The sequence below is a fragment of the Echeneis naucrates genome, chromosome 14 (assembly GCF_900963305.1).
Source record: "Echeneis naucrates chromosome 14, fEcheNa1.1, whole genome shotgun sequence".
NCBI lineage: Eukaryota > Metazoa > Chordata > Actinopteri > Carangiformes > Echeneidae > Echeneis > Echeneis naucrates.
This window is the reverse complement of record NC_042524.1, coordinates 7,087,531-7,103,117: the sequence shown is the minus strand read 5'-3', so window position 1 is coordinate 7,103,117 and position 15,587 is coordinate 7,087,531. Positions and strand designations below refer to the sequence as shown.

Sequence of the window (15,587 nt, the reverse complement as noted above, 5' to 3'; positions counted from 1 at the left end):
ATGAAGGGTTAATGTGTTGGAAACATCGATGATGAAATTATCTGATTGCTGTTCTCTCATCTGAAATGTCATCGGTGTCAGCCTATTGACATCTCAGTTAACAAGAGTTCACAGGGTTCAGCATCCAATTATCTTGATACAAGAACAAACAACTATGTTTCTGCTTCAAAAAACGGCGCACAGCTGTGGACAGACGTCTATCTAATTTCTTTACTTTTGAAAAAGAATCTGAGGATTAATTCCCCCCACCCAGCACATTTTCTATTATCACCCCCACCACCTTATCAGACTTGAGAGGAAGTGGGAGACTTGCATCCCGTGTGACGTCCAACTAGGATATCAAAGCAACAGGCATTGAAATATTTAGTTTGAAGGAGGAGCACAATTAGGGGTGATTGTGTGAGGGGCCGCGTGTGAGTGGCAGATGGGAGAAAGGAGCATCAGCTGATAATAAGCAACTCATTAGGTGTGAGATCATGTGTTGCCAAAAAGCCAAGATTAGCAGTGAAGGCTCTGAGATGAAATATATCTGAAAATGAAATGTGCTTCTCTGGTGTTCCTGAATGTGTGTGTGTGTGTGTGTGTGTGTTTTTTTTTTTTAGCTAAAGGAGGCAGAAAAAGTGTTCTGATATACAAAATAGCTCGAAGGTGCAGTCATAAGTTATGTGTTAGCAAACACTTCCTTGATTACATACACATGCTTTCCTCTCTTAAAAGAAGGTATAGTTATCTTCTTTTTGTGGTTGAGTTTAGACAACAGCAGCATTTTGGTTAAAGTTGTGGAAAGATTGTGTGATCGCTTTTTTGGAATCAAAGCAGATAGCAAGCTTTCACCAGCTGTAGTCGTAGTCTACGTAGTCACTATGCTGGATAGTGTATTTGAAAGATACAGATACAGTCATTGGCAACCACAAAAAAACATGAGCTAATTATATTATTTGAAGAATTTTCATCCATTCAGTATTCAAACGAGTTTCATGTTGCAAATTGGGTGGAATGAAGTGAATTAGTCGACGCAGCTTTGTTTTGTGAGGTATGGCAACTTCAGTCGTGAAATTTATTTAGAGTCATTTCTAATAGTTAATTTAGTCAAACAATTTTCCCTCCATTTCTATTTTCCCGCACCGTCACTCTACATTTCCTATCTTTGTATTTCTTGCAATTTTGACCATAAAAATCCAAAATGAAAACATCTTTAATCAGCAACTGCAAGATGAGCTGAAAATATTCCGCTTGCTTTTTGTCAGCTGAGTGCAGGCTCGTGCTATCTCCGCTCAACAGTCAGGTGCTGCAGGTCGCACATAAATGCATCATAATGGTGATAGTGTGTGACTCCTTACTTATCATCAGAGATGGTGATTTAATCAGTATTGTTTCACCATTATGGGCAAGTAAGAAGAAAAAATATGATCACTGTTAGTTAGGAAGTGAGAACAGCACTACATGGTGATGAACGACGAGCACACTGAGAAGATAAATGGCTGCAAGACCTCATATCTTCTCTGCATGGAACTTGAAAAGTTGGACTAAATGAAATAAAATATGACCCTGGAAATGAAAAATTCAGGAGAATATCGGAGTGTCTGTGCTTTTTGCAGTGGGACAATTAATCATACTGGAAGAACACAGAATACACAAACTAAATCAAGCATGGCATTGGTGTACACATTTTCAAATTTATGAGTAATAGGACTCCTACAGCTCAGTAATGGCAACATGAATGGATAAAAATTTGTTACTGGAAGCTAACTTTTGCAACAACAGAACTAAACTAAATCCGTAACTGCATTAGATACATTTTTGAGGCAAAAATGATTGCCACTGTATTTTCTGTAAGTTACAATGCCATTTGCTGACGGCATGTGTCATTGTGTTGGCTGCAGAGCCGCTCTAAATGAGCAGAAATAAACAAGTTCATTCTTTTCCCCTCCATTTCCACTTTAATTAGCTCCAGCCGGATCTATCTATAAGCTGCAGCTGCAATAAGGGGGTGTGCAGCCGTTTCAGCAGCCTCTCATGTACCTGCCACGACCGCGGAGATATTTTTGAGGTGTGTTTTGGGCGCAGTGCTGGAGCTGAGTCACACAGGAAGTGTTTCTGTGCATTTGTCAATATGTGTGTTGCAGTGCATCTTTACTGGACTTGTTTGGTGTAATTCCCTCCCATCCACGTCCAACCAAATCCATTAAGATTTTTTTTTTTTTTTGCAATGTTACCCATTTCCAAAGATATTTATAACTGAATTGACTGTAGTACCCTGATGTCTTTGGACTGAATTATAGCAGATGAGTCAGTCAGCAGCAGACATTTCTATGCATCACAAAGCACCAAAGTACTCTCCAATGTGCAGCCCCTGATTGTTGTCTCTGTCTGTTCAGAGATAGCTTTCTGTCAAGTTTTATATTTCACCTCGGTCATTGTCTCACATTTGATTAATGTTGTCCTTCAGTAGCTTTGTCATTTCCTCTCCCCGCCGGAGTGGCTTTAGTCACTCCAGGTAGAGAAGAGAGAGCAAAGGAGATGGCAGAGAGTGAATCTGCTTTGCCCGTTTCCTGTGCCAAGCAGAATCAAACAATGGCATAAGTAGCTATTCGAAGCTTTTAGATTAGTCACTCACAGTAAACAGTGTCAAGAAAAAAGGAAGCGCTGTGTTTTTTTTTTGTTTATCTTGCCTGCAGCTTCAGCGGCATGTAAATGAAATGCACAGAACAGCAGCTCAGAATTTATCGTGGGCAGCAATGGCTGCCATTGCTAGCAGTCTGAGGATGCCACCTAGAGTTACTCAAACTTCCCGAGGATGTCTTTAAGGGTGCAGTTATAATACTTAAGTTCCCTCTTTCCCATCACCGCCATCACCACAGACACTTGCAGACCATGGTCTGACCAGACAAACAGCTGTTTAATGATTCAGAGTATTAAAGCCCTCCATCTGTCTCTGTTTTCCGTTCACCTCATAAAGCCGAGGCACGGTCCCTTCACCTCTTTCACACCTCCTGTCCTGCCACTTCCTATCAGCATTCGTATGAAAGTGAGGCACACACCTGCCACACTTCAGTCATAGCCCGTCGCCTCTCAGCGACTCAATGAAGTTGAAGGCCGATTATGAGCTTTTCTTTAAGTTTGATTAGTTTTGACCAACTGGTCAGTTTATTGGCCGGCTCATCAGCTGGTTAGATAAATGCATCGCTGAATGGCTGAATAAATGCCCCTCAGGCCTAATGTCTCCCCCTTCTCGCCCACTTTTGTCCTTTCCATTCCTTTTGCTGTCTTTCCTTTGCTCCCTCCTGGCCTCCCCGGCCAAAATGAAACAGCAGCTGCACCAGCGGAAGGAGTGTGAGAAAGTGCCACAACTGTGTTCCTCTCTGTTTTTAGGCGAGTTCCTAGAATAGAACTGCGTTCACAGTGTGTAGAGAGAAAGCTAAACCCCAGAGGCTAGTTGGTTCACTGACATCCTCTATTCAGGAGCAGTGGTACTTAAGCTAGCTACAAAGCACGTGCACACGCGCGCGCACACACTCACACACACACACACACACACACAGAGACAGACACCCAGGCCAACTGGGACTCTGAACAAAAAGGATTGAGAGTGGACGTGCTTGCATCCATAATTAAGCACGGAGACACATGCGTTCGCAGACATAACATAAATATTCTCACACACACTTGTGTGCAAAGGCCAACAGATCATGCCAAATAAGATTTCACTCATCTTTAATTATGAAGAAAAAAATGCAATTACTTATTGATAGGAGCTATTTTAACTGAAACTGTTGAGATTTTTCTCCAGTTGTCTGGCTTAGAAAAATCCAAAATACAAATACAAAACCTTGAATGAAACTAGATGAGGGAAATAAATTAACTGGCCATTTGGAATTGTCACACTTGGCTTTCATGGAGTCACCACATCTCAACGCCATTGTTGTCTAGGCACGTCTGAATTTCATTTAACGGCCCATCCATCTGTATATCAACACTCTGTGGGACTATTTGGAGGCCAGCCCTCCCAGAAGAATGGAGGTTGTTTAAAGTAGTTTTGGAATGAGATCTCCATCAGTTTCATACGTCATGTTCAGATCTTTGTACATGCGTAGTTGCTTTCTTTTTTTTATTGTGTGTAAATCTTTTGCTTCTTATTCTTCTTCCAAATGTGAGGCTTGTAGCTACACTCTGCATGCACTTATGCCAGTCCATTATGCACTGCCATAGAGGGGGAAAGATCTTCACCATATAATCCAGTTTAATTCCAGTAGCTGTGTGAGAAATGGCCACATTAGTTTGTAGAAAAGCACAGGATTTCCTCAACTTATTTTGGTGGGGTGATGTTAGCTGTGCAACATGATGCCACCCACTAGTAATAAACTCCTGAATGCCCCCAACTCTTAAGATTTCAGCTGCATCAAAATGTAAATGTGTTTACAAGTCGGTGAGCTCGTCTTGTTTGTATAATCTTCCCCCAAAAACGGTTTGTGGGTGAATGTGCAATAGTAGCGCGCAGCCAATCTGGCATCAACAGTTGCTGTAACTGTAACGGCAGTTTTGTATTGATGATTTCCTCTTGTCCTCTTGACATCAAATGGGTGCGGGCTAGGGGGAATCCGCTGCCTCTGAAAAATATCTCTTAGACAGAATAGATTAAAGCACAGAAGAAGAGGGGAGGGACGTCTATTCTAAAGATGACAAATACATAAAGTCTAAAACTGTAAGAACAGCCTATATCTTCAGAGACCCCTAGGTGCTCTTCAGATGTTAACAGCTCTTGTCATGTTACATTGCCCTTCCAAAGGTCACACACAGCAAATTGCCCTTGCAATGGTATGAAAAGGGCCAAATGGGCTTTGTTGGACTGACAAAGCAGGCATCTGCCACCCTCGGGTCATCTTGCCTTTAATGTGACGCAGCAGTGGCGAGTTCTGCTGACTCTCAGGGATGCACGCTGTGCAGGATGCTGACTGACAGTCGGACCCTCCTGCTGTATCTGCTCCTCAGAGGCGCCAATGTGGGAGGTCTTCCCTTCTTCCAATGAGTCATATGCATCCGTTCACGCAAGGGCATCTGAGCCTATGAGAGGAAATGTGGCTAATGAAATCCCCTAGGTTATTTTACACAGACGCACACACAATGATTAAAAAAAAACAAAAAAACGTACTGCTTTGTGTGTTCTGACTCTGTTTTCTGTACCTACATATACATGCCATGATAATTGCTCTAAATCCAGCACAAGCCGACTTGGATGACCATTTTTCAACAAATGTGACGTGACTGTTATGTGAAAGGAGTCACTTAAAGTGAAGGTTTCACTCCGTCACATGTAGGCTTAGTTTCTTTTTACTTAACGCTTTCTTCCGCAAGCTCTGCAAGTTTATTTTTTGTCAACTGAATTTAAAACAAACTTTTCAGCAAAAACGTTTGCACTGCACCGAAAAGCAAGGGAACACATTAGAGTTCGCCTGTAAGCAAAATAAAACATTAAAAATGAGTTGCCAAAGGCTTATGTATCTTTCGCAAGAGTGGGTGGAAATCAGGAAAGAATACAGTGATGCTTGAAGTGATCTACTATATCCATATGGATGCGTGCCAATGTTGTTCCACTTCTCCTGGATCTATAATAAAGCACTTTAATTGTATGAAAGGCAATAAGTCACAGTCTCCCATCACGTTATTCTAAATGTGTTTCACAAACTATATATCATAAACAGTATTAAAAAAGTGTTCAGGTCCAACCACGGCTTGGACAGCACAGCGTAAACGCATTTATCAAAGGGAAAATGGCAACAAATGCCAACTTTTGTGATTTGTCCAGAAAGGTGATGACCCTTGAAGAAATGAAATTCATCAAATCTTTTTCTCCACCAATTTTTAAGATTTGGGTGTTTTGTCAATATGGCAATATTTCCACATTTAACTTATTTTTATTTTATTACCTTCCTTAATGTCTATATGTGCACTGTTTCCCCTCCATCAGACAACTTTACCACTCGATCTTCAAAGTTTCGGCCTTCACAGCAGAGCAGGTTATCATAGAAATTGCCATCATCGTGTCTCATCTGTTGGTAACCGTATGTTCTGATGAGATGCTGCACAACAGGAGAAAATGTGTTCTGCTACAGCTCTGGCACGGTTAAACATTTATTTGAAATTCTTCATGCAAACAGAATAAAAGGCTTCACTGCAGCACTCTCCTGAAATCTAGTCTCAAACAAAATGTGTGAAATTGTGGGTGACCCTGTGGGTATTTGTGCATACACAGGAGGTAAGCCAGTGAATGTGGGTTGTCCTGTATATTGAGTGTCGTGAGCGTCGAGATAGCCCAAAGCTCACTAGGGGGCATAAAAATCACCATAATCGGGCCTGTTTTCTCTTGGCCTCTGTGTTTGTCAGCACATTGACCCACAGCTCACAGAACAGCCACAATCCCATAAGCTGCTTCCAATTCACAGATCTGTTGTTTTTTTCTCTTCAATTTCCAAAATGTCATGCTTGAGGGCCATTTAACTCCCCTTTTGCTTTGCTGTGGGGGGGTGTGTAGTTGCACAGGGTTGCAGGAAAGCAGATACAGACGTGCATTTCTTGAACACTATTTCCCCGGCACACACAGACACACACTTGTAGCTCAATGGGATAACTTGGCACAGTTGTGGCACCCTGGGCAGAAGGTCAGAATCCACAGCTGCAGTCTGTTGGACTTCTGCGACACTTGACAATAAACAAGTGTGTGCTGCTGCCTGATGCTTATAAGCCACAGAGGATGAGGAAACACAGGCATAATAGTAAGTGTATGCTCATCACAAATAAGAAATGACTTGTGGAATGTGTATTATTGTACAATCGAGTCTTCTTATGCTGTAGAGCAAATAGTCAATCTGATAGTGAGCTGAATTCTTTCTCGCTGCAGGATCATCTGTTAAAAAAAAAAAAAAAAAAAAAAAAAACTAAAAATGAAATTAACTATTATTTTCAAGTTTTTGGTGGCACTGTCTTAACAGCCTCAAGATAATGCTGCGAGTTCACTTTCAAACCAACTCTTTGCTCACCAACAGCTCCCTCCATAGGCGGAAACACCCTGATTCTGTAACATCGCTCTGAAGTTGGCGCCCGAGCCTGCTTTGGCCCGTTGTTTAGGTTTTGGACTAAGTATTATTTGGTGAGGCTTTAGGAATATAAAGTGGTTCGGATTAAAATTGAAAATTAGGAATTTAAATTAGAGGGCCGCCATTGCCATGGTTACATGAGTAGACAAGCATTTATGATTGTGGATTAGTCACGAATAAAGAAGATAATACTTTTTAGTTTCTCATGGAAAGCACACTCCTGTTTAAGAGTCCTGTGCTGTTCTCAGTGTGTTCTACAATCCCATCCTCCTTCAGAGGCTGACTTTGCCTCATACTCTCTCTCACACACACAACCTTTTTAATCCCTCTGTATCCTCATCCATAGTATGCACACACGCGTAGTTACTGATCACCTGCCCTCCTCCCTGGTGACTCCATCCCGTCAGAACCTGTGCAGATCCTCGGCTGTAAGCGAGCGAGTGAGTGAGTGAGTGAGCGAGTGAGTGAGTGAGTGAGTGAGTAACGCTGGAAGCAATTGCATGAAATCAAACATGCGAAGCTATAAATAGCTTTTATCCTACAGCGATGTTCTCACACATCATATGGCCTCAACAGCCTGCAAATCACACGACTCTTTACTTGATTCAAAACTAACCTGATAGAATGTGAGAGAAATGGATGACTGAAAGGTCACACTGTATTGGAGACAAAGCTGCTACTACATAGTATTGATTACTACGGTCGGTCTCAGAGGTTGCGATTTGCAAAAAAGAACGTCATCTTAAATTGAACATCAGTTTTAAAGGACTTGTTGAATTCTACTTTGCGTGTTTATTGTTTCCCTCCATGCGTGTTTGGCAAAAGCTAATCAGCTTTTAATAGTGCTGCACCAGAGATTGGGAGAAAGGCAATGAATGAGAAGATGAGACACTTGCAGCAATAGATGTGCATGCGAGAGTTTGTGACTGTGATAGGGAGAGAGGATGTGTGCGTGCGTGTGTGCGGCATGTGTGTGTGTCTCTGTGTGTAATTGTGGCAGCACATACAACCAACTCAATTTTTGACAACTTGATTCCTCTGTCTTCTCTCACAAAAATCGTGAAGGTTAAGTGGTTGGACGATTTCAGGCAGGCAAAGGTGGAGGCACAAACTCTCTGTCTTTCCCTCTTTCTATCTCTCACACACACACTTCTTCCTGTTGGAACAATATGGAAGCGTATGAATATGCCAGTGTGTCTTCGTCTCCCTATGCGCCATCATTTGCATTTTGAAAGACTTGGTCTCAACTCACCATTCACAAAAACAGCTCAGGCAAGACAGGCTCCCAGAATAATATAAGCAGATCTCTGGGTTCTTTTTACAAGACCATTGACAAATAGTATATTTCTATTTTAAATCCAGTCTATCTCTTTCTCTCTTCATTTGCTTTGTTTTCAGAGCAGCACAAAATTAAGGCAGCTTGTTTTGGCGTGCTCTCCAGCATCGTGGTTGGGTTGAATTTATGCCCAGTGAAGCGAATCCTGCTGAATTTTGTTGCCATAGTGACACCTACTGGACAGAAAAGGGGACTTAATTGTTGGAGGAATCTGGGATTTCTTGCTCCTCATTTCTCATGTGCACATTATTTGTTATGTGCTTTGCACGACATAAAAAAAAAAATAGTTTTCTCACTTTCCCTTAAACTTTTCTACACAGCTGGTTGTCAGAGTGGAGCTAAAAGCACTCAATGCAGCAGAGAAGGTTACGTAATTCAGTCTCAGTAAACAGCTGAACTGATCGAGGATTGATAAGACTTTAGCATTTAAGTGCAACTGTGAACAAAGCTTAGTGTGCTTGGCACTGTTCTCTGTAATTAGTGCTATTGAATAAGTAACCTAATTACAGTGACTGTCAGTGAACAAATTGACTGTGTGTGTGTTGTGTCCCAATCAAAGCCTGGTTCCCGCGTGCTGTGCAAGTAATTACACAGAAACAGGATGACAAAATGCTGAATCTAAAACCATGAATTACATTTCATATGAGGATTTTAGTGGAATGTGTGGTCTTCAGACAGCGTTGAACGTTCATTTAAGAAGAATGAGCATGCTCGGACCTGCTGTTCTGCTGCAGCACCCAGCCCTGCGGCTTCTCAGGGGCTGCTGTTGCTCGATGATAAACCTGTGCTGGTATAAGCCAGTTGACAGTGGCACACATTAATAAATCAATAATTCCTGGAGTGATGTATGAATGCTGCCGTCGAGGTGTATATAAGTCAATTGATTTGTCCTAATTTGTCTTATTTGAAAGCTTCTATGAGCTCATTATTTCTGGGAGACTGTGGTTGTGTTTGAAATATGCAAAGAACTCGTTTACAAGTGCAAGATTACAGTTGAGTAAATACTTGTGTGACTGCTGAAGATGGAAATGAAATGTGTGACAATAAGAAAGGAGAAGGGTCACCCTGCTTATTATATATTGTGTGTCTGCACGCATCCTTTTGTATTGGTGGGACAAAGTTACCAAAAATGTGGCCAGTAAATAGGTGTGTGTTTCTGTGTGTATACAGTGTAGGCTTTTGCGCACCTCCTTTTTTTTTTTACTAGCCCAGTCCAGACAGTTTCCCTGCATCTGCTACTGTGTGGCTCCCATGGGATATTTCCAAAGACCACATGCACGCATGCAAACGTGCGCACACACAGACACAGTGGATCATGTCCCAATCTGTTCGTGGAAACTCACAGGATGGTTCTCTTTGTTTCTGGGAGGTGCGGCCCAAGGCTGCATTGGTGACTGTAAACTAGTTTGAAGGAAAACAAATGATCAACGGCAAAGGAAGCTAATTGTTGTTCTGTATTTTGAGAGAGAAGAAAATACATCTATCCAGTCAGAATACACAGTGAAATAGACATTAACATTTTTCTGCTGTGCATTTCTGCCAGTAATGGCAAAATATTAGGAGCAGCAGTTCACGGGTAACTGAACAGCTTTTCTTTTTCTTAATTTCTAGACTTTTCCTCTTGGTGGCTATATCTGAGGATAAAATGATGAATATTTTGAAAGCAATATTCAGAAATTGGCAGGGACTTTCTAAAATTACTCCCACCACCCCTGCATCTTATGATGGCTAAGAATATAAGCAGGAGAAAAAGAACAAGCCATTTCTTCATATGTAGTTTTGTTATGTGGTCAAATTGCTTCTATCTTCAAGCCACACATTCTTTAAAGGTTTCTTGTAGTTGAATTGTCATGAACGTGGCTCGGCAGGTCTGGGGCCCCATATTTACTGTTTGGTACAGAGCTGCACTGTCGAATATGAGCCACAATCGTCATCTTCCCTTTGTAATACGTATTTGTTTTCAACCAGGAGTTTTAAGACGCTGTTGACACTGTGTTTTGTTTCCCCAACACAGCCTGATGTCACTCTCATGGTGCCTCACAGAGCCACAGGGGGGAAACAGTGAGAGGGAGACACTTTTCCCCCGGTGTTATATTACAAACAGCCACTAGAGGAGGTAGGAGACAAGCGCATGACTCGCAGACGGAGACGTGCTCGGTCACATGGTGTCTTCAGGAAACATAACAAAACCACAAACATGAATAATCACTGTCAAATCAACAGCCACTAACAATGACAAATACAGAGCTGCAGTGCTAATGACAACCCTCCAAAACAAAAAGACTTTGGATTTACTGAATTCACCAGTGAAATACAACACGCCCTCCAGTAAGTGGCCCAAACTGGATGTTTCACAACCGAGCCACTCCTGCCAATCTGCACTTCATTAGGCTGATTGCTTGCCAATGTAAGCTACTCCCTCTGCCTTACCCCGTCTCTCCGGCTTGTTCTGATTAAAGAGGAACCTCATAAATATGTTGCTGCCAATAAATGATTTCCTCATCACATCAAAGTCGCACGGAAGTTGTAAGCAGCTTGCATAATTGCAACAAAGCACCTTTAATTTTTTTTGTTGTTTTGTTGTTGTTGTTTTGTGTGTGTGTGTGTGTGTGTGCGCACGTGTGCGTATGTCCACATACCTCCAAACTCACCCTGCGGATTGCTGGTAGAATTCTTGCTAATTCAAACCTGAGTCCAGAGAGGACGTTAATATTAAGTTTAATGGAGCAGGAAGAACATGATTCTGATGAGGATAAGAACAGGAACTAATGAGTCGGCTTTCTTCTCGCAAGCCAAGTTGTTAATGAATGAGCAAGCTTGGAAAACACGGCTATTCAACACTTCTCCAAACGAACAATTAAGGCGAAAGATTATTATGGATTATTAGCTGTTAAATAAACTGTGCAAATGATACAGCGAGGGAGACGTAGGAACTAAACAGACTAAAACAGACACCAGTTTCATATTGTTGATCCAGATTTGTCAACCCACCCACCGATTATAGAGATAAATGCTGCTGCTGGTTCTCACGCTAACTGCTAGTCGAACTCAGTTTTGGTCATAAATACAGAGATAATGACTGCCAGGAACACAGCACAATGTATTTCTGTGTAAACAAAGCATCATTATAAAAGATTTGAAAAAGAAAAAAGTTTGACCAGTGTGGTAAACGACAGCTCAGTAATAACGGGAACTATCTGTGTAGCTGGGTAATTTATGGATATCGTTTATGGTTTGTCAAACATTGCTTTGAACTGACCACTGTGTGATGGGAAACACAGACATGGCATTAAACCACACAAACACGCACGTTGGTGCGCACACATGCACTAAGAACCACTGAATCAGCCCGGAGCTGAGGCAAAAGAAAACATTTGAAACAGCTGCCAAGCTTCAATGGCAAATTGCATTAACTATGATTTTTTTTTTTTTTATATATTTATAATATTGCTTTTATATATTGCTACTTTATTTCTCCAAACATAAAACTGAATGGCATTTATTTTAAGGAAGCAGTCTGAAAGGCTTTAATTATTTTGTTCATGTGGATAATAAAACATTGTCGGGAAAACTGCATAGCACAATGTAGGGATTCAAAGGGATGTTCAGGAAGAAAAACAATATAAATACAATATTGGTGAGACCTTTTTGTAGCATATTAGGTCATAAATATACAACAATAGGCATTCATCCGTTCATTTCCAGCACTGTATTTTAAGGAGAATAAATATCTATGTTCTATAAAGGAATTGAGTTGAAAATATTTTTATTGCTACAAGCGATAAAACATGAACAAAATTGTCGTTACGTTTGTTTTTTTTTTTTTTCATTGGGATGAATAAGACCTGAATTTGACTTTTTTTTTTTTTTTCTTTTTTCTTTTTTTTTTCAAGGCAGACACTTTTGTTTAACGGAAATGAAAAGAATGCTTCAGTGATATATTTCATTTGGCCTGAGTTGCTGAAACAGTCATTTATCCATAGACGTCTACAAAGTGTCCTGATATTAAGGCCCTTTCAAACACGAGGCACGGTACTGTTTTTTTTGTTGTTGTTGTTGTTGTTGTTGTAGTTGTTTTGTTTAGTTTTTTTTTTTTTTTTTTTTTAAAGGCTTCAGTGAAAAGTCTGTATTATTGTGCCCAGTGCAAGTGCTCGCCCAGCTCAATTATTGCAGGAGTAAACAAGTGAAGAGTATAAACAGCTGGGCAGCAACACCCCTCTTCCTACAAGGCAAGTCATGTAAACAGGCAGTCCAAAGGGGCGAGAGGACACTTTTTCATCCTCGCTGTGGGGAAAAATCGGATTCCCTAATTTGACTTGAAGTGCTTAGGAAGTTGAGTGAAGCACTCCTGTGCAGTGGATATATTACAAACACTGATTCTTTTTTTTTTTTTTTCTTTTTCTTTTTCTTAAAGTCAGCCACAAATCCTCTCTGTCCATTTTTTTTTGTTTTTTTTTTTTGGGGGGGGGGATCCTTTGAAATGTACTGAAAGACATTTCATCAAAGGCATTTCCGTCTTTAAGATAAGTGGTACATGCTGTAGCCCAGAGGAGCAGCGTACAGTCCTAAAGGTGAAATGGGCAGTATGGGTCTGTGGTGGTGTTGGTGATATGCAGAGTACGACTGTCCGTACAGTGGCATGGCGCCCAGCGACAGCGGTAATGTAAATCCAGGACGTAGAGCTCCGGACGCCACCGCAACCGTCTTGGCATCGGCGGCCATCTTGAGTTTCTCCAGCTCTGCCTCCTGGAGCCTCTTGGCTTTTGCCCGACGGTTCTGGAACCAGATCTTCACCTGAGTCTCTGTCAGGGTCAAGGAGGAGGAGAACTCGGCCCGCTCGGCAATGGACAGGTACTGCTTCTGCCTGAACTTTCTCTCCAGGGCCAAGAGCTGAGACGTGGTGAAAGGCGTTCGTGGCTTTCGGTTGGTTTTGTGCTTCCTCAATTGACAGGCAGGACTTGAATGGCCTTGGAGAGGAAACAGTACAGACTTTAGATGGTTTGCTCAGTAAATGTTTCAGTTAATCTGAGAGTCCTATTGGTTTACTGTGAATTTTGAGAGTCCTCCTTGTGGATCATAAACGTTGATTAAGCTTTAACAAATTGTATTTAATTTATAGATTATATTATTGGCTATCATAACACAAATCTAATCTCTAAAGATAGAAGATAGATCTCACACACTTTAACCTCCAACAACACAATCATCGCCAGACTGACTTGGAGTGATTTGGACAGTTTAACGTCTTTCGCTCTGTCCGACAGCAGACATTACTGCAAGTAATTATTTTCAGTGATTTTCATGTAAACAAACTTCATTACATCAGATCCACATTCCCCCTGCCGGTCCAAACTCACAGGCAACTTGGCAGCGCGTGACAAAACTTACGAGGCTGTGCGCCAAACGCGCTGTTGGTGACCCAGGCTGCGCAGTCGTCTGACTCCGACGCCTCGGACTTCACCGGGGACGAAGGTGCAGCCGGGAAGCCTTTTCGGCTCCCCCCGCCGGGAGAGGCGCAGGTCCCCCGGCACAGAAACAGAGAATTCAAACCGACGGGGGACGCCACCGCCGGGCCGCCCTCCGCCTCGGAGCAGGTGGACTCTCCGTCCGTCTTCCTCCCGGATATGAGCGCCTCCACGCTGAAGGGGTGATGATGCCGACGCGCCGCCGGAGACGTCTTCTCCTCCCCGGGTCCTTTTGCCAAAGCGGCGCGGTTGCTGTCCTCCTCGGACGAATTGCACCCCAAGTCGCTGAAGAAAGTCTCCCGGGAGGCCATGTCTCCCCCAGGTCTCACGGATCGGCGGGGAAAAAGGGGGGGAGGGTGGTTGCGGCAGCCAGGTGCGCACTGTTGTGGAGCTGTCAGTAGTTTGTGGGTGTATGTAGACGTATGACGGCGACACTGCCGACTCCGACCAATCACTGCCGACCTCAATGTTTATGAGTGGGCAGATGCTGCTTTCAGGGACAGTCGGAAACGGAGGATCCTCCGTGTTTCTGTTCAGTGCTCATATCCACATCCTAGAAAATGATATCCTATCATCATTATTGATATTGTTGTTGATCTTAAGAGAGAAAAATATGCTTTATAATGCAGCAGTATTTTCACCATTTCTCGTTGACTGATATATTTATTTTATTTTATTTTATTTTTTTTTTTTTTGTGTTACCTTGAAGGCATTTTTCTTCCATCCGCCCTCATAGGGTCACCTAAGCAGCTCAAATAGGTCTTCACTTCAAATCCAAATCCACCCAGAAGGACAAAACTAAATGACAACTATGTGACAGTGGAGCTGCTCTCTTCTCTTCACTTTTGCATTAGAATATGTGTCAAAGTCTGGGACTTCCAACTGTAGGTTTTGAATTTGTGGGGAAATCAGGATTTTGTAGAAAACTGGAGGACACGCGTTGTCCTCATGCTGCCTCGCCGGTTGATTAAAGGAACTGAAGGAAATGGGCTGCATCAATAATAGCTGTGCCACAACGTTATCACATGTTAAGCTTCGGTAATGGATTAGCTCTAACTCCAACCTCATGAGACTGCGTGTGTAAACATGGGCCCCATGTGGATAATTATGGTGAATTATACCAGGGTGAAACACTGATCCCTTTTCTTCTTTATCTCGTCTCCTGATAAGTTTGCTCTTCCCTTTATTGGGACTTTCCACTTGTAACCTACATTACAGTTATGTGCTATACCCGAGTCCACCATAATGGCAAGGGTGTTACACTCAAATTACAGAGTATATTACTTTGCTAAATTACAGATTGAGGTTTTTTTTTTTTCTTTTTCTTTTTTTTTAAATCCTCAGCTCGGTCGAGCTGGTGTCTGGACACAAACTAGATGAGACATTCACATGCCTCTCCATGCTTGTAGCTGGCCCATTCATTATCTTGTCCTTGTCCTGATTCAGTTTTCTACGCACATTTGACATAAAGTAACCCATTGTGATTCTCATGAAGTAAGTCATTGAGATATTTCCACGGGCAATTTCACGTTATGTCAGATGAAAGTGCCAGATGGAGAGCATTACACTTGTTCTGGCAGTTTATCTGAAGAAACACTCCTTTGATGATGCTAGAAATATTTTAAGATGAAAGGATGTATCACTAAGGATTTATTTTCCTTTCCTTTCCTTCCTTGCTTGTTTAACTAATTTCTT

General features: G+C 42.0%; 1 protein-coding gene and 1 long non-coding RNA gene across 2 annotated transcripts in view; one reads left to right on the top strand and one right to left on the bottom strand.

The window, feature by feature from the left end:
* LOC115054397 (uncharacterized) overlaps nucleotides 1–15,587 on the top strand; it is a 137,886-nt gene that overhangs the window by 24,832 nt on the left and 97,467 nt on the right. The window lies entirely within an intron of this gene.
* msx2b (muscle segment homeobox 2b) lies at nucleotides 12,866–14,306 on the bottom strand. The gene is made up of 2 exons (XM_029519624.1): nucleotides 13,816–14,306; nucleotides 12,866–13,394 (listed from the first exon to the last, which is right to left on the bottom strand). Exons 1-2 carry the CDS (start codon nucleotides 14,201–14,203, stop codon nucleotides 12,946–12,948), a joined length of 837 nt encoding a protein of 278 aa, XP_029375484.1. The 5' UTR covers nucleotides 14,204–14,306; the 3' UTR covers nucleotides 12,866–12,945.